The 22,623-nt window shown below is 37.3% G+C and overlaps 4 protein-coding genes across 4 annotated transcripts; 3 read left to right on the top strand and 1 right to left on the bottom strand.

Moving 5' to 3' along the window:
* Nucleotides 1-3,508: 3,508 nt before the first annotated feature.
* LOC143146103 (uncharacterized) lies at nucleotides 3,509-4,470 on the bottom strand. The gene has a single exon (XM_076310113.1). It carries the CDS (start codon nucleotides 4,247-4,249, stop codon nucleotides 3,509-3,511), a length of 741 nt encoding a protein of 246 aa, XP_076166228.1. The 5' UTR covers nucleotides 4,250-4,470.
* A 521-nt stretch (nucleotides 4,471-4,991) lies between these two features.
* Nucleotides 4,992-6,033, top strand: LOC143146102 (uncharacterized). The gene is made up of 2 exons (XM_076310112.1): nucleotides 4,992-5,321; nucleotides 5,689-6,033. The coding sequence occupies exons 1-2, from the start codon at nucleotides 4,992-4,994 to the stop codon at nucleotides 6,031-6,033; spliced, it is 675 nt and encodes a 224-aa protein (XP_076166227.1).
* A 6,627-nt stretch (nucleotides 6,034-12,660) lies between these two features.
* Nucleotides 12,661-14,823, top strand: LOC143146101 (uncharacterized). Its single transcript, XM_076310111.1, has 4 exons — nucleotides 12,661-12,740; nucleotides 12,799-13,140; nucleotides 13,595-13,819; nucleotides 14,718-14,823. The coding sequence occupies exons 1-4, from the start codon at nucleotides 12,661-12,663 to the stop codon at nucleotides 14,821-14,823; spliced, it is 753 nt and encodes a 250-aa protein (XP_076166226.1).
* Nucleotides 14,824-16,384: 1,561 nt separating this feature from the next.
* Nucleotides 16,385-22,224, top strand: LOC143145763 (alpha-tocopherol transfer protein-like). Its single transcript, XM_076309474.1, has 7 exons — nucleotides 16,385-16,524; nucleotides 18,633-18,777; nucleotides 18,968-19,127; nucleotides 19,806-19,986; nucleotides 20,817-21,002; nucleotides 21,079-21,184; nucleotides 21,695-22,224. The coding sequence occupies exons 2-7, from the start codon at nucleotides 18,639-18,641 to the stop codon at nucleotides 21,853-21,855; spliced, it is 933 nt and encodes a 310-aa protein (XP_076165589.1). The 5' UTR covers nucleotides 16,385-16,524; nucleotides 18,633-18,638; the 3' UTR covers nucleotides 21,856-22,224.
* The last annotated feature ends 399 nt before the right edge of the window (nucleotides 22,225-22,623 follow it).

The raw sequence follows: 22,623 nt of genomic DNA, 5'->3' as shown, positions 1-22,623 counted from the left end.
ATTCGACTCGAACGGTTATCAATTTTGATATATTCAATTCGAACGCTCACAATTCTGTATATTTCAATGCATATGTTTGCAATTCGCTAAAATTCCAACTGGAACGGGTGTAATTTGAGCAACTTTAATCTCACCGTTTCCAACACCATTTAATATCGTTATATGGACAAATTCGACTCGAACACTTTTCAATTTTCTGTATTTCGTATGGTTACAATTCGCTAAAATTCCGTTGTAAAAGCTCGATGTATTCTCCTTCCTCAAACAATCCGATAACATATTTCCTTTCAGAGAAAATTACCTCCCCGAGTTTATCACCTCGAGGAGTGAATACAACGATGCACTTTTGCAATTGTACGGTGTGGTTCAGTCTGAATCGTTAACTCCGAGCCTCGTAAGCGAGAATAATCGTCCCGCGACCGCAAGTGGCATCGATTCTACCTGCGATCGACGTTTCTCGTCCGTTACACCTATTCGACAACGGTCTTCGTTCAGTTACGCCCACGATCGACCCCCTTTGAAACAGAAATTGCGTTTTCCCTCTGTTCAACGATCGTCGTTATGCACACAGCGAGTGTACGAGCCCTCCCACGACACAGAATTCCTAGACGACTCCACGTCAAGTGATACATTCCGCTGAAATATCATCTCTCTTTCGTCGGTGGCTCTTGTCCACTTCTCTGGCTGCTTTACAGGGTATTTCTTTTCTTTTTCACAACCCCTCTCTTCTTTTTTTTTTTTTTTTTTTTAATTCCCTGACGTGAAAAAATGGGACCCCGGTGGGCGGGTGCAGTACTCCCCCCTCTCCAACCTTACAATGAATGGGATCGATGTCCCGGTCCATTCATACGAGCACCTGACTCGAAACTTTGGTCGTGAGAATCGCTTCGGAGGTTTCTCGAAGATTTTTTTTCTCCGATTCTGGTTTCCTTCGTTCAACGTGGACGAGAGAAAAGAGTCGCGAGGATTCCTTTGCCTCATTCTTGGCGTTTTTCACGTGGACTTTGGAAGGACTTGTTGCAAGATTTTGGGAAGAAGTGGTCATTGAGGAGATGTTACAGTAGGCGATGAAAAATTGTTGTAAATGTTGGGTTGTTCGGAAAGTGATTTCGTTTCTTTTTTTTTTTGTGAAAATGAAACACGATTCATTTTAGAGCGTGTAAACATTTGATCGAATTATGTATTATCCATTTTGGAAAACGAAATTACTTTACGAACAACCCAATACTTCGAGACTGCTATTTAGTCGAAGTTTTGAATGGAATTGAAAATACTTTTGAAACGATACCTGGTTTCTTTTTTTTTTTAATGTTACATTATATTCGTAACATCTTAGAATTATATTAAAGTTTTTACAATAAAGATATATATTGTGAATATTTGATGGAGAATCTTTTCATTCGTTACTCTTTCATTTTTGTAAAAAGTTACTAAACAATGCTCATTTTCCTGACTCTCTGAGTGTATAACTGTTCTTAAAGGGAACTTTTGAAGACACAATTCCATTAATATCATTCATCCAATCTCTATTTGAAGAAAAATATGCACTGTAGTTTTATATATTTATTATATATATTTCATACTTTATACTTAATGTTACTAATATTCACACGGTACTCTTTACACGTGGCCACACTCGTGCTCGCCATATAACAGTCTAGATCTCCTTTTGTTTTTTTATTCTCTCCTACGCGTGCAGATGTCACCATCATTAGAATACAGAGGTATTCTCTCGACACTATTCGTTTGAACAAAAGTTGTTCCTCCTCGAGAAAGAAATAAATAGTTCACACAATCATCGTTTACACGAGTGTAAGAAACTACGCTAAATCCATATATAATAGAATGGACACCATCATTTATGAAAAATTATATATTAACGTCTCTGCGCTAGTTCACGAAATATATTCTACGAACGATTCTTACATCACTGTTCGCGATAAATGTATTTATTCATTCGCAAATAAATTTACAACGCGGATAAAAATTTCGCGCGATGAAAATTTCTCCCCGTTTCGCGCGCGACGATGCCGCACGAAGTGTCGTAAATTACCGGTAATTATGTAACAGAGCTTAGCTCTCGAAAAGTCGGCGGTTCGGGACCGTTGGCGAGTTTCTTGAAATCTATTCAACACGAAATAGATCAATGGCGGAGCATTAAGGTGCCCCACGCCCAGAATGGGGCGCGTTCGGCACCTGTCGCATCGTTCCGTGGGCAGTTAAGTCCCATCGATCCTGTAGGGTATACCTGGCCCGAGGCAAATTGCTTGAATGGGGGGCCAGAAGAATCTCTTTGCTCAGCCACTTCGTTCCGAAACGATCTGGAAGCTCAATTCGTTATGGTAATTAACGCCTCGACTGGCGAAGGAGTAGCTTTATATATATATATATATATGATTGTCCAATAAAGGATTGGGTAAATTTAAAGAATAGAATATAATATATATATATATATATATATATATATATATTTATTAATTATTAAAGTATATATATATATATACTTTAATAATTCTTATAAATTATTCTTATAATTCTTATAATTTTTTAAATTTACCCAATCCATATATATATATATATATATTATATTCTATTCTTTAAATTTACCCAATCCTTTATTAGACAATAATATAAATCCATATTATTTATAAATCATATAAATAATACGAAGGCAAAATTTGGACGAAATAATTCTAGTTTGGAACCACAGCTGATGACTATTGGAACGAAATAATGTACACTTGTTTACCTAAACTTTCAGTCTAATTTGAATATTTATACACGTGCTTTCTTTTCGAATAATGTAACTAGACAATTACTCGTTATTGTATTATTTTTGTTCTAACCACCTAGTTCAAATACGTGACTTATTTTGTATCGATTATCTCATTTTGTTAACACATCTTTGTCCAATACCGAAAGTACAATACTTTAATCCTTTCCACTCGAGAGACGATCCTCGATCGCCATTTAATTCGATGTACTTTCTCCAATTGGGAAAACCATCGTGGTTTGGAATTGAAATTAAAATTCAATTACTCCATTCTTGTAAGATGTAAACATATGTATATGAAATGTTGAAATAAAAATGTTCCTGAAAAATTTACGTGTAATTAATTTAAATTAATTTAAATCGATTTGAACGATTTCATCGAGGTGCTAGTTTCTAATAACAGAAAAGCTTCGAGTGCGAAGGATTAACTATCGTAAACACTAGGTAGACAGCTTTTATCTACCAATATTTTAATAAAGGTGTCTAGTTATTATTATTAACTTACACAGTACATAGACACACACATACACACTACACACGTATCAGTTTGTAATTTTTGCATTGTAACAAATTATCACACTACCAAGGGTGTCATTCAATAACAAGAGTCATTAACTTGGAATCATTACAAAGTGAATTTTATCAACATTTATTTCAGTTCAGTGGTAATAAAAACAGAGCTTGGAAAAATTGATACTTCCTCCTCCTCCTAACAAAATCGAGACGTTTTATCTATCACTGTTTCTTTCTTTTTTCTTTCTTTTTCCTCTTCTTTGATTCCTTCTTACCAGTTCCCTTCGGTGCATCCACAACCTCTTCGCTCTTCACAATCGAGGGTTGGTGCACACGCTCGTAAAACTCCATTCGTTTCTCCCTGGACCAAGCTCGAGGTGCCTTGAACTCCAAAGCGACCGTTTCACCATCTCTGGACTTCTTCTTCACCCTTAAAAGAAATATGTTCGGGTTCTCCTCAACGCTGACCGTTTCGATGGTTTCCTCTTCCTCCTCGGTCTTCTTGTTCACCTCGACCTTCTCCGTGTTCTCGAAACGCGATTGCACCTGAGGGTACACCGTCACCGTACGATTCTCCGAATCTTGTTCTTCAACCACGTGCTCCTCACTCCGACCACCTGATTGGTCCTCCTCGTGGCAGTCGCAGGGAGGATCGTACTCGTCCTTAACTGACTCCTTCTGGATCCTGATTATCATACGATTTTCGTTCACGATGGCCTCTAGTTCCTTGTAGGGCAATCCCTTCTCAACGATCTCTGAACGAATCTTCCGAGCGGAGAACTTAACACTGCCCTTGGATTCGACTGGACAGCACTCTGACGTGTCGTTCGTTGATCTCTTCGACAATTTTTCACGCGATTCTTGCCCTTTGGGTCCTTTTCTCTTACCAAGAGCGCAACATGGCGAACACGGTGGTTTCTCCTCTTTGCGCAGACACCCGCATCTGTGAGTTGCTACTATCATCTTCCTCGATTAACGTTCATCTCGTCGGAGGAGGATTGAACCTTGGTTTGACATCACGGGTAGGTTCGAATTGTGTTTTAGGTCGTTGGAGAGGGTCCCATGACAGACATGGCTGGGCAACTTGAAGGTATCTGGGCTCACGAGTGCCGTGAACGAATCGATTTCACGATCGGTCAATGGACCACCGTTTACTACCTTCTTGGGAAAATGTGTTCGATGGATCGTCGTCTCTGAGGTAAAAATTGGAAGAGAAGCATGGGTTAACCTGGTTCATTCGGTCGATGTAAATCTCGGTGAATGTTGAATGTATTGTGATCGAATGTCGAACCTTAACCTAGATAACCGTACAGGAAGAATTTAAGTATTCGAGTGACGAGTCAATCTTTAACGAAATGGGAGAAGAAATTTATATTTTTTTTTCATTTTTATGAGTACCAAGTACTTATGCAGAATGTATATTTTTATCTTCTGTTTTCCTTTCTCGAAGGTTAATTAGTTACTTTTTTTTTGGATAAAAGTATAGTCCTTACCGTGCAGTTATCTAGGTTGAGTTTCGATATTTTTTCACGTAGGATCGAAAACTAATTAGTTGAACGAGTTAAGTTACAATTCTATTGTTAATTGTTTAATTGATTGCCAGGAGAATCGTATACTTGACTTCGTCGTCCCTAAATTCCAAGTTTCGATTACAATTGGTTTCAAAATCTATGCAAGAGTATTTTTGCGAAACACTCGTTCGAGGATGTACGCTTGTCCACCAATGGCAGCCAAGTGTCCATCGAAAGAGCCAAAGGATGATTCCTCGAAGTATTATCGAGAGATCGGAACAGCTATGATCGGGAATCAGTTGATAATTCGCATGGAAAGGAATAAAAATAAATCGAAGAAATCGCGCGACTGGGAGCCGCCTTGCGACTGCGACGTGGTGGAGATACAGAGGCCCAGCAGTAACCAGGGGCCCAAAATATTAAAGGGTCTCGATAACAATCGAATCCTGTTCCGTGTGGAGTCCAGGTCTGATCTATCCAAGCCTGAGGACACCAAAACCATGTCTCAAGGAATCACTTACCAGGTATAAAAATATTACTTGTAACAATAAACTTCTACTTCCGTGTAAATTATTGTAAATTGAAAAATATTTCCAAAAGAAAATTAATATTGAGCATTTCTGTGTGTTTAGCAATTTTTATTTATTTCCACGCTAATATCTATTTATCGTAACAAATAAAATTATTCGTTCCAATGTTAATTCAACGTTCAAGCTGGGTACGAAGGGGTTCAGTGTCGTTTTGAATTTTTGGATCGAAGCTTGTCTCAAAACTTGATAATTTTGCACGTTGTTTGCACGAAGCTTGACTCAAAAATTGATAACTTTGCACGTTGTTAGCACGAAACTTGTCTCAAAAATCGATAACTTTGCCATTGCTTTTTCTTCCCAGATTGGCCAATGTAGAGGAGGGCCAAACACGAACGACCAGTGTAGAACGTTCACCATTTACCCCGTGTTGGATCATCCAGGGGAACAGGAAGTGCACACTGATCGTGTAACGGACGGAGATCAGAATGTGTTTGTGTTAAGGGTGAAGAAAAAGCCACCTAACTCCGATGAACCTAAAAAGAACATTGAGTTGGAGCTCAGAACTCCGAAACCACCGATTCTTTCAGCGGCTCAAACAGCTTCAGAGGTTCCCAGAGTCGAGTTGGAGAAAAAGGAAGAGAAGAAGGTCGTTTTGAAACATAAACCAAAGAAGGAAGTTTCAGGAAAAAAGAGGAAGAAACGATAAGTTGTTACTAATTTAATACTGACGATCGCCAAACAACGACTGTATTAATTTTAAATGAAAAATTCTTATTGTGTCTGGCTGAGGTATTATCGTTGTACGAGTAACATTTATTTATCACATGACAGCGTTACGCAGTGCATAATTGGAAAATTTTCGATGAGAAAATGACCTGTAGACGATAAATAAACCGTATTGTTACGATTCGAGAGACAAAGTTTCAATGATATTGGTTCGATTACAGAACTATTAAAAAAGTGGAGCACGTGATGGTCTTATCGGTAGAACGAATTGACATGACCCATAGAATGAGATAGTGTTTAGAGAATGATAACCCAAGTCGTATGTAAGATAACGAGGAGGGTTTGTAAACAATTGAATACGAACAATTGTACGAGATCAGTTCTAAAGTGGGGGGTGTAATCCCTATGCCTTTTTACAATTCAAAAGGAGAACGAAAAAGAAATTGCTAATGTAGAAAAATATGAATAATTTAATTTTTTGTATACTCATGTTACACGATAAATGTCCCCACATTTCACCAAATTGTGCATTAGTAGTATACAGTCTTTACTGAGGTAACAATTATACCAGGTCAGTTCTAAAATGGGGGGAGTAATCCCCATGGCCCTTTACAATTCAAAAAGAGAATGAAAAAAAATTGCTAATGTAGAAAAATATGAATAATTTAATTTTTGGTATACTCATGTTACACGATAAATGTCCCCACATTTCACCAAATTGTGCATTAGTACTATACAGTCTTTACTGATTCTTCTATAAAGGGTGATTTTAGAAGTTAATAAAGTGCTTAACAATTTTCATCTACTAATTGGTAAGATTTTATCAATATTAATAAATTGATGGTTGATCTTACAACAATACTGATCTTTTCATCATATCCCAAGTAACCAAATATATATTGGTGTATCCTTCCACATGATAGAAATAATCTATTACATCAAAAATATTACATAAACCTTTTCATTACATTCCACCAAGTAACCAAATACATATGATCGGTGTAATTAATGAAGCATTTAACAATTTTCATCTATTAATTGGTAAGATTTTATCAATATTAATAAATTGGAGGTTGTTCTACTTAGAAATACTTATCTTACAACGATATAAACCTTTCTATCACATTCCTTCAAGTAACCAAATCCATACGAACGATGTACCCTTCCACACGATAGAAATAATCTATTACATTTAAATATTACATAAAAAGAATCCTATACGAATATATCGATCTATCGGTAAAATTTCATCTATTAATTGGTAAAATTTTATCAATATTAATAAATTTGTGGTTATTCTACTTAGAAATACTTATCTTACAACGATATAAACCTTTCTATCACATTCCTTCAAGTAACCAAATCCATACGAACGATGTACCCTTCCACACGATAGAAATAATCCATTACATTTAAATATTACACAAAAACAATCCTATACGAATGTAATTTCGATCTATCGGTAAAATTTCCAAGTAGTTCCCAGCCTACATGCGGAACTCGCATTCGAGAACGACACATTGAACTCGATTCCATCGGTTGCCAAATACGTCGTCGAAAGGACATCGCGAAAACTTTACGGACGCGTCGTCATCGTAACGTTTTCGCGTACCTTTCACAATCCTCCGTGGTACCCATGAATGAACCATCGAGGATCGAGTTTTTCAATGAAGATCGCAAAAGTGCGAACAGGTCGTCGTCAGTGACCGCGCGTGAAAGTGCACGAGTCAGCGTTCAATTCCACGTTCATTCATCCCGGCTACCAGCCGTGGAAAATTGCTTCGTTACGGCCAAACGAATCGTCCTCGTCCCCTTCTTTCCATTGCAAGAGGCTAGGAAGCGTACCATGCTTCTGCTCAATGAACCAACGATGATACGTCACGACGATTGACGACCCGACGTCTCTCCCGGGACCGCATTGTCGCGTCCCGAAGCGTCCTTGTAATTACCCATCTCGACTTATTTTCCATCGGGAACGTTTCCTTGTGAAACGATCGGGGTAAACGAACGACATCGACGTTTACCATTGAGAAGTTTCGACCAACCGTGAGCAAGAAACGGAGATCGAAATAAAAATTCAATACACGTTTGTCATGTCTCCATTGAAACGATTATTGTTCGTGTTCTCTTATTGTCTGCTTCTGCATTTACCATAGCAGTAATTGTTTTAAAATTGTACTGCTTTTGGTGTGATTTAACTTCGTTCACTGTTTTCAAAGCCATTTGATCTTAATGTGTTCTTTTATTTGTATTGTACGCAGGGTTTAGACATAAAAATTTTGTAGCACAATGAGAAGAATTTTTCAAATTTATTAACGCGTAAAAATGATCGAATATGCTCTATTCTAAACCATCTAACTTTGTTCCATGACATTTTTTTCTATTTACAAACTTTTTAAAAATATAGCTTCTCTTCGCTGTCTAGGCACGTTCAATGTTTCAACAGCCATCTGATCTTAATGTGTTCTTCCATTTATTGGGTTGTTCGGAAAGTCACTTCGTTTTTTTTGGTAAAAATGAAACATAATTTTTTTAGTGTGTATAAACATTTTATTAAATTATATATTCTCCATTTTGGAAAACGAAATGACTTTCCGAACAATCCAATATATTATATGCAAGGTTTACAAATAAAAATTTGATAGCACAACGAGAGGAATTTTTCAAATTTATTAACGCGTAAAAATGACTGAATATGCTCTATTCTAAACCATCTAACTTTGTCCCATGTTATGCAATATTTTTCTCCATCTACAATCTTTTCCAAAATATTACTTCTCTCGGCTGTCTAGGGCACCCTGGTCAAAAAAAGATACTCGAATAGCAAAGGATTCGTTTCCTGTGATAACCAGGGGTGGTGGAATTATTAAGGAGTAAAAAGAGACCGAGACGAGTAGAAAAAGGGAATAGAGAAAAGGAATAGCGGGAAGCGTGGATGGTTGATAATCGCGATTGTCGCGGTAGTTCATAAAGGTGTCGTTTCGAGGTGTGTGGTCTGCGCGACAATGGCACCGTGGCCAATAAATTGGGCAGCCACGAGAAAAGGACATGACTCTCGATGTACGGAAAAATAGCGTGACACGTATGATCGCGACGGTCGCTAGAAGACGCTTCTTTTACGGCTGAGGGCTCGCGAAGAAAAGTCTGCGGTCACCGGTTTCAATGGGACAAGTGACCGCGATATTATACGTGGGACGAATCTCCTCGAATTGAAAAAGGAATCTTCACGCGCGGGGAAGACGTCCACAGAATGAAAGACCGGGCAATAATTCACGAAGATGCTTGAGAACGCTCGTGTTACGAGGATTTTCGCACGGTTCTGTGCTATTAGGGAATATTTCTTAAAAGAAGTCACCGAGGCCTACGATTTGAAATGTAGCATGTGAAATGAATACGTGTAGGAAAAGTGTCTTTTCTTGTATTTATTTTCTAACTGTTTCACTCCTTCAATTTAATAGAAAATAATCTGCAGTGACATCTATGCGTTCATATTTAACATGTTGACTGATGTATCTGATTGTGAGTGACGCTTATTTGGCTACTTACAAAGGATCACTTATATGAAAATATATTCCGCAGGATGTGATAAAATTAATGAATTGTTAAAAAATTAATATGAAAAAGGTTTATGAAGAAAATTATTCAGAATGAAAAACTTGAAAGAATTCTACCCAAAGTTGGGTAACATGAAAATAGTTTAGGAAGAAAATTATTCAGAATATAAAACTTGAAAGAATTCTACACAAAGTTGAGTAATATGAAAATGGTTTATGAAGAAAATTATTCAGAATGGAAAACTTGAAAGAATTCTACAGAAAGTTGAGTAATATGAAAATGGTTTATGAAGAAAATTATTCAGAATGGAAAACTTGAAAGAATTCTATACAAAGTTGAGGTTGGTCAAGACGATTTGGACAATAAGTTTTCTTTAAATTGTCTCAAACATTTGATCGGTCCATTCGACGTTTTTTATTTACATAACAAAGTTGCATGCACGTCCAATGCTTATTCCAGAATCATTTTTCCAAACAGCGATATTATATTGACTCCGTGGAAGACAAGGTTTCATTGTATCTTCAGACAATCCTAATAGTTTTCCAACTAATAATTCTCGAATTCTACTAATATTTACAGCGATATTATGCTGACTCCGTCGAAGACAAGGTTTCATTGTATCTTCAGACAATCCTAATAGTTTCGAAGCTAATAATTCTTGAATTCTACTATTTACTGTATTCCCTTTGCAATTTTTTAAACCGTCAACGCTTTTACGTTTCTTTACGCTTCTATGCTGACGGAAATTTCATTGGAAACGCGCGCGACAGTCAACGTGAAATAAGAATAGCGTGGTCAGCTGCAGTCAGCGCGATCAGTGTGGTCAGCTGCAGTCAGCGCGGTAAACGCGGTCAGCTGTAGTCAACGCGGTCAGCGTGGTCAGCTGCAGTCAGCGCGGTCAGGGCGATCAGCGTAGTCAGCATAATCAGCGTAGTTATTAATTGTGTGTTTCGTTAATACGTTGTTCCTACAACTACATCATTCGATACACGTATATCCTACAATTTTATTCACTTTTATTTCACCACCACCACCGCTATTTACTTAAATAAAATTCCTACGGTACAAAAAAAGAAATATTTTTTCAAAATTCCTATCTAATAACGAAAATTTTAAGTAACTCGAACGGAAAGTTTCAAACAAGAAAGTTTAGGAAAGTTTAAAAAATTCTTCAGTTTCGCCGAGGAAAAATCTCTCCTTAGAGACGATTTTTCACTCGAGTCTGCGTAAAAAAATTTGACCCAACCGCAAAGGAATTCGCACGTCGCGCGTTTCGCCTGTACCGAGTTAACGCTATTAATTGTCCAGTTTGACGTCGGGGAGGAATAAATAAATCGAGTCGGTCGGTCACGCGGCAGGTGGTGAGAACGCGCGAGATCACCGAGGGTGGTCCCGACGTTGTTTGCATTGTGACGTTCGGTGAACCGTAAAACCGAGACCCGACGACACGTACGCAATGCGTAATGTCATCATTATAACGTATCACACAGATGCGCCTTGTCTGGGATACAGAGATTTCGTTTTCATATGTGTACGTATACATTTGTGGTATGTGTACGTATACATTTGTAGTATGTATATGTATATATTTATGGTATGTGTATGTATATATTTATGGTATGTATATATGTATATATATATTTGTGGTTTACGCCAACAGCATTGTGTCGCCTCTCCTCCAAAGAGCTGCCAGAAGGAACCCCGTAGAGGGAAAATCTACGTCTCTATGGGGTTGAGCGATTTGCCTGCTACCCCTGTCGACAGCTACCGTAATCTGTACACTCTTCCACCTCTAGAATTCCCCCTCGAATATAATTTCCTCCTCTCTTCTCTCTTTCATTTCTTTTTTTTATACCTCCTTTCTATACATTGCAATCCGTATCGAAACATTTGGCAATTTTTCACAATTATGTGTCATTTTAGTAACACGTGATGTGTGGGTACTGTAAATTGCCAACGGTGTTTTAATTATTGGGTTGTTTAGAAAGTAAATTCGTATTCCAAAATGGAGAATATATAATTTAAGAGTTTATACACTCTTACGATATTATCGTAATTGTATTAACTACGTATAAATTCTAAAATTATATTAACGTAGTTATATAATTACGTTGTTAACTACGTTAATATAATTTTAGAGTTTATACACTAGAAAAAAATCGTGTTTCATTTTCACCAAAGAACGAAATGACTTTCCGAACAACACAATAGATTCTCTGCCAATATATTAGCTAGTGAAATTTAATTCTGTCGATTATTGGTTTAGTAAATTGATAAAGAAATTACCACTGTGTACAAATTATTGAAGGAAACTCGACGAATATTTTGGAGTAAAATTATTCCAGTGAAATATTCCGAGTAAAAATTCGACGAATATTTAATACCATTCCTCAATCGTCTCGATACCAATTCTATCGTCCAGTCGCGAGTAAACGTGGCTTAGAATACTTTTTCCACTAGAAGCAAGCAGAAGAATAAATACGAAAGTATCGTCGAGAAATTTCTCGATAATCTTCTCTCGCTAAAAATCAGACCAAACGCAACTATATTCCAACTAACTTCCCTTACACGTAAATCACTCTTAAGAAACTTATTTCTGCATACAATTCAAAATAGTTTAAACAAAGTCATATTTGTGCTCATTTTTTTCGTCACAACCTCACCAATCCATTGTTACCACTCTCTGGAAGATAAAAAGCAAGAAAAATTTTTTAAGTTATGCATAATATCGTTTCGAACTTTCTCCAGTCGGTTAGTTTTAAATCCATCAGTAGAAACAGTATCAAGAATGCTTCGGTGCGCTTTACAGAGGTACCGATGCGACGTTATAACGAAACGTTACCGTATTTGAAGATTTTCCATTATTGAACGATCGTTTTCAATCACAATGAAATCGTGTCTCGATAGTTTTTCCAGTCGTTCGTCAGATATTTTACAAACGAACGCAGCGCCGCTAGTCCGTATCGGTGTGTTCCGTTTCGATTGACGTTTCCAAATTTCGCTGGACCAGTCGAAGTCATCGTAGCTGGGCGGATTCTGACACGAGGAGATCATGTTGGAGCCGCTGATAGTGCTGACAGTTTTGAACTGTTTGTTCATGTTCAGTTCAACAGTGACCACCTGCGCGTTATGGTAATCATCGCTGCGACACCTGGTTCGTTCTCTGTTGAATCGTATCGATGCTCGACAGGTGGCAATATCGAAGTCATCGGTGCTGTTTCAAAAAAGACACAAACTCTCAGCCAACGAGGGACTCACCGACGAAAATGAAGTACTCGTCTACCTGCAAAGCCACGAAGAAACCTCCTGGACACACCAGGGACGAGGATGGAGGATGCGGTGCATTGAAGCAGACAGTGAACTCTGGACCACGATCGCTCGAAAGGATTAAATCGAGCTCTATGGAACGTAGCAAATCGAACTCGGTGATCAGTCGCGAAAATAAGAATAAGAGAACGTCGAAGCTGAAGACGAAATCCAATTCAAATTTGAAACAAGCATCGATGGTCAGCGAGGAACAAATGACCTCCTTGTAACACGTCGTTCCGTAATCGTTCTAAAATTAACTATAACGTTTCGTGTATATATATAATAGTTTTACACTGACGAATTTTTTAATAAGATTGCAAACACCTTCGAGAAACAATTTTCAGAGATTATCTCGTTACTATACCTTGTTCTCGAATGAATCTTTAATTCTAAAATATTTTTTTTCAATGTATTTCTTCGAGACAACTTCGAGAAACAATTCTCAGAGATTATCTCGTTACTGTACCTCGTTCTCGAGTAAATCTTTGATTCTAGAATATTTTTTTTTTCAATATTGTATTTCTTCGGGACACATTCGAGAAACAATATTCAGAAATTATCTCAAGATTATCTCGTTATTGTACCTTGTTCTCGAGTAAATCTTTAATTCTAGAATATTTTTTTCTTTTTCTTCGATGTATTTCCTCGAAACAGACACTTGACTGTCATTGTTACAGGGAGACGATCGGAACCTGGGACCTTGAAAACAAGATAAGGGCATCGGAGGCGTCGCAGACTTTTAACGATGGAAAATCGGCGGTGGTGATGGAGTACTCGACCGTGCAGAAGATTGTGCAAATCATCGACAACGACACCGACTTGGCAGCCACCAAATTGGTCATCAAGGACTTGAAAACTAAACCAAATGGCGAGAAGAGATTCGATTCTGGCAGCGAGGCAAAGTCCGAGATCCCGACTAATGATTCCACATCGGTGCTTCAGACCCAATTCGATCGAATTTCACAAAATAAATAAGAGAGTCTTTTAACAGATCACCAAACGTTGATCCACCACAATTTATTACAACTATGGACCATCGAGAAGAACATTTACGGAATTGTTCGTTGTTTCAATCGTCCACAGACTTTTAGAACGCATAGTGCTTTAAAGAAACGTCTTGTTGTTCGTACGAATTTTCTCGAGATACAAACTTAATTTTACCCACGCAAAATCTTCAATTCGGAGAATTCTCAAGGATTCTGGAAATTCTTTCGAAATTCGATGTAAAAAAAATTTCAATTATCCACGAGCAAACTCCGCTACTTGTAACCTTTCGAATAACACGAGTATAATTACATCACGTTTCTCGGAAAACTTAAACTAAGAGTAAACTCGACTGTTTTTTACCTCCTCTATTTTGACGTATCTCTCGTATTTGAGAAAGAGAGATTCCGCGGATATTCTCTCTCCGAGCTAAGAACTAATCAGCCACTGACAGACAGGGGGTACACAACCGTGTAGGTTTACCATCTCAGAAATCTTTGACCGAAGTCGAGTTTACTCTCAGTTTGGTGTATCTGTGAAAGATCGAAGAGCAAATTTTGCAACTGTTTCCATCTTCGTCGATTCGAGTGAGATATTAAATTGAAGATTTGCAAATGTGCGAATTGCTCGATTTTCTTCGCGAATAAACAGAGCACTCGTTCGAGGATAGTTTCTGTATGGAGGATCTTCGTTGTTTGTGAAATTTTCGAAGCCTTTCGTTCGACGATGGCCCGTTGAATTTCATTTCGTTGTTTCGTGCATCGATCGAGCTCAAGCTACACTGAAGGGGGCGCGAGATCTTTTTCTTTTTTCCAGAGAATTTCAATCCGCAATAGTCGCTGGAGTCGACCTCTTGAGGACCACCGACGAATCTTGGGAAGCTACGAATGTTCAGATTCCTGTTCAACTTTTTCTTATGTAACACTGAGCGAGTGAGAAATTTTAAAAATACTTATTTAACGTTTATAATACACAGTGACACGCGGAGCTTTGATTAAATGCAAAAGAAAAGCAATGAAAAAAATTTAGACGAACTCGTGTCCTATTTGACCTTGTTCTATTTGTCCTTGTCCTTGTCCTTGTCCTTGTCCTTGTCCTTGTCCTTGTCCTTGTCCTTGTCCTTGTCCTTGTCCTTGTCTTATATGTCCTTGTCCTACTTGATCTTGTCCTATTTGTCCTATTTGGTCTCAAATTGTAGCGATTGTTGTACTCTTGTAATTCTTAATCACAAACAGATCTAATACAATTGATCTTCCAACAGTGAAAAAATTTCTTTTGTGTCAAACAGCGCAAAATTCGTGCAACAAAGAGTTAAGGCATGTTTCAGTAGGCAAAGTTATCCTCAGAAGTGTCTTACCAAGCGGAGAACAGAATGCACCAGATGCAGGTTATACAAACACTGTTGCATATGGTGAGACAATCCACCATTTCGTAATTAGTTTTATTCTTTTCATTTCGTTACCTACCGCGACCACGTTTCTGATAATTCTAAGAATTTAACTGGAGACGAATAATAATTATTTGACAGCCCGGTCAGGGTTTCCGGTATCGACGAAATGTTGCAAACTTCCGTCGATGGAGTTATGTCATTTCGTACTCGCTAGAGCGAGCAACGGCACAAGAGGATTTTGGAACGTTCGAATCAACCTCTTTCTTTTTTTCAGTGTAAAATACGATTCGAGTTACACAACAATCTGGATTGAATTTAAAAATACTCATTTCCTTGTTAAGTAATTCCAGTAAGAATTTTTACCATTATGCGTGTCTGAATAGTCAAAGAAATAATTCATTGATTCAGTGGATCAATAATAGTGTACATTCAAGTACATATTCGACATTTTTAAGAATTTTCACTACTATGCGTGTCTGAATAGTTAAAGAAATAATTCAGTGTATCAATAATAGTGTAAATTCAAATACATATTTCACACTTTTAAGAATTTTCACTACTATGGGTGTCTGAATAGTTAAAGAAACAATTTAATGTATATCAGAAATAATAGTGTAAATTCAAGTACATATTCGACATTTATAAGAATTATCACTAGTTAAAGAAATAATTCAGTGTATATATTCAACATTTCTCGTTTCAACCACTACGTGAGAACGGAAGTAATATTGCATTAGTAACAATTAATGCTATTAAAGAGAGCACAAAATTATGAGATTGCAAAGTTTCTCGATTATTTTTACGTAAATTTAGGATCCTTGTAAGCCTGATAAGGTAGTTGGTTGTATATAATACCCTAAACGGAATCCTCCTTGTGTGTTCAGTTCCCACGAGACACTTAGGTTTCTTTTTCCAACGTTAAGTGAGTCGAAATGGAATACAGTCACGTATCGATACTAATGGCACTGTCATCGTGCGTGCACCAAGCCGCACGTTTTGGTAATTTTCCTAACACCTATGGTGTACCAGCGTGGTTTTCGTGTGTGATGGGTGGGGACCACGGTGTGTTACCTGCTAGAAGAGATCGCGCAAACGGAAACGTGTGCAGTTCGACGCCGCACGCCACACGCAGCGTATACTTTTAACACACTTTGTGACACACTTGCGATTCTCCTTCAAACTTCGGTGTTTGTCTTTCGTTCTTCGAATTCTACGTCCACGCGTTAACACCGAGTGAGTAAGAAACTTAAAAAATACTTGTTCAATGTTTATTTCATTTTTCATAGATATCTTGTGTTTCGTCTGAAATTCTTTTTACTCGCTGAAATTTCTTCCGATCGTTTTCAAGTGTAATATTAAAGAGACGATCTTCTCGATGATATATCTATAAAATATCTATAAAATATCTATAAAATATCTATAAAATAAAACGGCTGTAATTCGGTAACGAAAGTTCTTAAAGTTTTGAAAATCTTGAAAATCTTGGAAATCTTGAGAATCTTGAAAATCTTGAAAATCTTGAAAATCTTGAAAATTTTTTAAGTTATCGATGCTTCGTGGTCTTCGTTGTTTTGATAGTCCTGATAGTCGTGAAACTCTTGAATGTTCTGAACGTTCTGAATTGAAAATTCTGAAATTTCTGGAAGTTTTGTTACTGCTAATAATTATAAAGGTCTCGACACTTTTAAAAGTTCTTAAATTCCTGAATGTTCTGTCACTTCTGATACTTAGAAAAATATCGAAACTTTTGAAAACACCGAGAGTGTATTTCTTGACAAGTCATGCAAATCGAGTTCAACTTCTTATCTAGAACTTCGAACCACGCGATAATGTGAACGATACTAACGTCGTGCAACTTCCACCGCGAAAGAAATTTAATTAAGGAAAGCAATTTTCTATACAAGTGAATTTGACGATTTAAAAGAGAGCTGGTTTCCTTTTCCATTTCTAACGTTTCATATCCATCGATGATTTCTCTAGTGCAACCTTCTCGATTTTCACGCCATTCTAATTAATTTCGCTCACGTATGTCGCTCGATCGAGCGATTTTCGACAACCGAGTATTTCGTGGGTCGAGACTAGCTTTCTACTAAAGTGAAGCCGACGAATGTTGATCGACTTGCAAAAATGTCGACGGTTAACATTCAGAAATGGTGCAACGCAATCGTTACCATGTATGTCTCGAGAGTTCTAAAACACTCGTAATAATCCTGCTTAAAACTCCGAATAATTCCAATAATCCAAATAATTGTACTAGCGTTAATTTTCACGAACGTTTTCCAAATTTTTCAACTCCTGATGGTTCTGATCGTCACGAAATTTTTAACAATTTTTAAACTTTCAATACCCATAAAAGTCCTGAATTTTCATTGTCATAAAAGTCCTGAATTTTCATTGTCATAAAAGTCCTGAATTTTCATTGCCATAAAAGTCCTGAATGTGTTGCAAGTTTTGAAATTCTTAACAATCCTGACACTTCTGACAATTACCCCGATACCCCAAAAAATTCCAAAACCCTCCAAATATTTTTCAAATTTTGGAAATCTATAAAATTATTTCGCAACCTTCGATCCCTTCGACCCTTATTATTTGAAACGACTCGAAGCGCTCAGGGTCCTTGACACGGTCACACTAATCGAAACCTTCGTGGCTCGGGGTGTCAGAGTTACAAAGGAGAAAACGAAAGATCACGAAGAGTCACTTCGTCACCGTCCTTTGCTTATTTACGTTTCTCTTTATCGATCGTTTCCGTAATTAAAAGCTCGTCAAACACCCAATGACATCATTTCGCGATGACGAGGACGTGTCAACCACGTAGAATCGAGCGTTTCGTGGAAACCTCTTTCGTGTCGGGAACATTTTCGACCGTTTTCGAATAAATCCGAGATAAACGAACCACGTCCACGTTGCCGCGAGAATTAAAGAAATCCCGACTTCGTTCGCAAACAACTCGCTCGAAAAACTGTGTGCGACCGGTGTGCGTCAATATTGAATGCGTTGTAGCGATAAGCCATGTGTAGTTTTTCCTTCGGTTGAACGCTGTTAATGTTCCGAGATGTTCAGTACTCTTTGGTCGTTGCAACGTAACTTGTGACAACAGTGCAAAGGTTCACCGAGGCGAGAATTTTTCGGGAAGAAAATTTTTTTTCCACTGAAAAATCTCGATCGAACTCCATCGAACGTCGATAGATGGTCGAGAGAGCACTCTTTGAGCTACATAGAAAGAAACTATAAACAAGAAAGTTTCTATAAACATATCGTCGAGATGCGATTCAAGTGTTCGTTTAAAGTGCGATAAGAGACGTTACTTATAGAATGACCCAATAAATTTATTTTTACAGACGACGATGACTCTTTTACCGCCAACGGTGGACCAACAGAAACGCATCAACGAAGAGGTTCCACCTGATCCGGAAATGAGGAAACGGGACGTTACGGCGATACGCGAATGGCTCTCGAAGCAACCTCATCTGCCCAATCACATAGGTGAATCACCTGACCCATGCCTACTATAATTTATTTTAATCGATACGAAGTTACTTTCTCTATCTATTCGAGGATAGTGTAATTGATAATTACATAGAATAATTTCTATGTAATTGGTCTAACGACCAATGATTGTTTCATGGTATTAATCGTGTACAGAAATTTCCAACCAAGTGGAGTATGTTTGCAGATGACATGAGGCTCGAGAGATTTCTGTTCGGGTGCAAGAACAGCATCGAGAGATGTAAATTAATTTTGGAACAATACTTCAGCGTGAGATCCTCCATTCCAGAATTTTTCGCTGTACGCGATCCACTTTTACAGGATATTCAAGAATGCTGTGAAGCGGTGTAGGTTTTCGTATTTTATTTTATTTTGTGTTATTTCATTTTATTTCGCGGCGGTAGCAATTCGGCGAAGTGTGGGCCGAAGTTATTGGCCGTTCGCGGTCAATCGGGATGGTACCCCCACCACTGTAGTTCTCGTCTCTTTGCACGAATCAAACGAATGTACAAAGAGAGGAAATATTTTTATTTGGATACAAATTTCGAAGAACGAGACGTTATTTGTTTATAGAAGATAATACAATTTGTTATCCGTACGAAACATTAATAACGGAACGTTATTTGTTTATAGGAGATAGTACAATTTGTTATCCCGATTCGTTGAACGAAAATTCGAATCAAATTGAAACTTGTAAATTACACACGACTAAATTGCTATACGCTGATTTTACGTATCTGTTGTTCGAATAAAGTATTGTTGTTCTCTGTCTTTCGAATAAGCAATATAGAGTGAAAGTTCGTCCAAGCAATATAGAATATAGTCCCAATTATATTGGTTGTTCGGAAAGTGATTTCGTTTTCCAAAATGGATAATATATAATTTAAGAAAATATACTCTAAAAAAATCGTGCTTCATTTTCACCAAAAAAAAACGAAATGACTCTCCGAACAACTATAATAGAATATAGTCCCAATTATAGTTCCGAATATTTTTTAACATGTGTCGTTCTAATCCATTTTCAGACACTATTTTGTTTTACCATCGTTGACGAAAGATGGACACCGTGTAACCGTGTTACGTTTGCGAAACATCTCGGTGGAGAAATTTTCCGTCCAGACGATTTCCAAACGGATCCTTATGGTCCTCGATGCTCGTCTCATGGAAGAATATTGCCTCTCAAACGTTATGGTCATCGATCTCGAGGTACCAATACGTCCAAAATTCTACGAAGAAAGTTCGAAGTGAATGAACTTTTCCCAATAGGCGATTGAACGTATCCTTCTAGAAGCTTCAACTTCGATTTCGAACGAACAAACTAACATAACCTTATAGAAACTCTATTCTTTCCATATATATCGACAGAACCTTTCAGAAACTTCAATTTGTTATATATTTTCAATAGTCAAAAGTACATAACCTGTTAGAAGTTTCAACTTGTAGATTTCGAACGGACGAACTGACAACCTGATAGAAACTCTATTCTTTCTATATATTTCGACAGAAATTTTCAGAAGCTTCAATTTGTTATATATTTTCAATAGTTGAAGGATAACCTGTAGAAGCTTCATTCTTTCTATATATTTCGAATAGATGACCCAATGTAACCTTCTAGAGGTTTAAAATTCTATATTTCGGATTGTATCTATATATTTCGAATAGATGACCCAACATAACCTTTTAGAGGTTTCAAATTCTATATCTCAGATTGTATCTACATATATATTTCAAATAAATGACCCAATATGTTTCAAATTCTATATTTCGAATTATATCTATATATTTCGAATCGATAATCTAACATAATCTTTTAGAGATTTTAAATTCTATATTTCAGATTGTATCTATGTATTTCGAATAGATGACTCAACACGTTTCAAATTCTATATTTCAGATAGTATCTATATATTTCGAATAGATGATCCAACACGTTTCAAATTCTATATTTTGAATTGTATCTATATATTTCGAATGGATGACCCAACATAACCTTCTAGAGGTTTCGAATTCTAAATTTCGGATTGTGTCACGTTCAGGGGTTCAGCGTGGTCCATTTCACAAAATGCAGCCCGACGCAGAGTATCGTCAGAAAATCGATGCTGGCTGTGCAAGACAGCATGCCGTTACGACTGCACAGAATTCACTTCCTTCACGCGCCACCATTCATTGAAGGCATCCTCAATATATTCTATCCCCTTCTTAAGGACAAACTCGTGCAAAAAGTGAGTGAATTCAACGAACGAAATCGTGCACAACGCGTGGGACGGTTAGTTTGTTCTACATGTATACTTTTTACAGTTTCGTGTGCACTGTGGTGGTGGGGAGGAATTGTATTCCTTTATGGACAAAGATATACTGCCAAAGGAGTGGGGAGGCAAAGCTGGTACCTTTGACGAGTTGAATGGTTCGTTATATCGATAGCTTTAAGTACACAGGGCGTTCCGCAATGAGCACAATTATACCATAATTACTAATGTTGTATAATTATGATATAATTATAATAACTATTATAATTTACCAACGTTCGGTTTATCGATTTCCCGCAAAGTGAAATTTTGTCGAAAAATATTTTTTAACGTGGAATTATCTGCTTCTCGATTGTATCGTTCATTGGAGAACACTCTGTACAAGAAAAGAAATATTTTAGTTAATTATTATCATAATTGTGAATCGTGTGATATGCTACCTTCGCTTTCGTAACGTGATTGGAGTGACCTCCTAGACGCCAATATTTTCTACCCCAAGAATAATCGTTTTCTTCGCTTTATTTTAACCGACAGCGATCTCTATCGGCAGTCTGTCAAGTATAGTTGTCAGAGAGCTTGAAACTATCGACGTCAATAACGCACACAGACCGTCCACACAGTCGTTGTGCGTTACAATATTTTTCGTTACAGATTAATATTGTTTTTAGACGCATGGAAGAAGAGAATCGAGAAGAACAGAGATTGGTACTTACGAGAAGAGAAAATCAGTCGAACTGATGAAAGTGCCAGACTACCTGAATCTAAATCCAAATTTCTATCGGAACTGGAAGGATTGCAAGGTTCTTTCAGACAACTGAACGTAGATTAACAACAATAGAAACTTTCGATCGAAAGAATAATTTTCTTCGCGACGAATTTTATTTGTTTTTTCTTTTTTATGGAATAATATATCATACCTAAGGTTTGGAAAAGAATCAATATCAATGTTTAAGTCGACGTTCTGATAAGTAAGTTTATTTTATGTGGGTGAACGATCCGTGAAATAGCCTTTGGGATAACACTTTCCAATGTTCGCCGGGAGATGGCGCCACCAAACGTTTCTACGCGGCGGACAAGTCTCAATTTTTAATTCGAATGACTCATTTATTTGATAAAAAATAAAAATGCTTCCAATTTGTTAAATAATTATTTATCATACATCCTTTCCTCTAATTAATCATTACCAACCGCAATGTAACGAAATACTGAACTATGGAAAATAAAATTCGGATAAAAACCAAGACCGCGTAAACTTAATTCCGATCGAAATCAAGATTGTGTGATTTAACGTAGACGAGCTATGCCAAATACGAATGTAGAACACCGTTGTAACATTGTTGCGAGGATTTTGGAAGAAAGCCCGGCACCGAAAACAAATGTCGAGCGGGAGTTGGCACTACAGCTCCTCGAGTTAAAAAATTCCAATTTGGCGAGAAAACCAGATTTCTTTCTGCAAGAAACTCCAAAGAGTATCTTTGAGAATAACGTTCACGATACTGAAGTAAACTCGTCTTGTGAGATCCATTTTCACAATGATGAATAATTTACCTTAACAATTTCACTAATTTACCTTAATAAAAAATCCTCTTTGTTAACG

Source organism: Ptiloglossa arizonensis, chromosome 4 (genome assembly GCF_051014685.1).
Source record: "Ptiloglossa arizonensis isolate GNS036 chromosome 4, iyPtiAriz1_principal, whole genome shotgun sequence".
In the NCBI taxonomy this organism is placed as follows: Eukaryota; Metazoa; Arthropoda; class Insecta; order Hymenoptera; family Colletidae; genus Ptiloglossa; species Ptiloglossa arizonensis.
This window is presented reverse-complemented; position numbering and strand designations above follow the sequence as displayed.

Coding starts and splice junctions, on each gene's coding strand:
- LOC143146101 (XM_076310111.1), top strand. CDS start 12,661: ATGTTGGAGCCGCTGATAGTGCTGACAGTTTTGAACTGTTTGTTCATG. Junction 13,141..13,594: donor GAGGAACAAATGACCTCCTT/GTAACACGTCGT, acceptor TCATTGTTACAG/GGAGACGATCGGAACCTGGG. Junction 13,820..14,717: donor GATTCTGGCAGCGAGGCAAA/GTCCGAGATCCC, acceptor TCTTTTTTCCAG/AGAATTTCAATCCGCAATAG.
- LOC143145763 (XM_076309474.1), top strand. CDS start 18,639: ATGACTCTTTTACCGCCAACGGTGGACCAACAGAAACGCATCAACGAA. Junction 19,128..19,805: donor CAAGAATGCTGTGAAGCGGT/GTAGGTTTTCGT, acceptor ATCCATTTTCAG/ACACTATTTTGTTTTACCAT. Junction 21,185..21,694: donor TACCTTTGACGAGTTGAATG/GTTCGTTATATC, acceptor TATTGTTTTTAG/ACGCATGGAAGAAGAGAATC.
- LOC143146103 (XM_076310113.1), bottom strand. CDS start 4,249: ATGATAGTAGCAACTCACAGATGCGGGTGTCTGCGCAAAGAGGAGAAA.
- LOC143146102 (XM_076310112.1), top strand. CDS start 4,992: ATGTACGCTTGTCCACCAATGGCAGCCAAGTGTCCATCGAAAGAGCCA. Junction 5,322..5,688: donor CTCAAGGAATCACTTACCAG/GTATAAAAATAT, acceptor TTTTCTTCCCAG/ATTGGCCAATGTAGAGGAGG.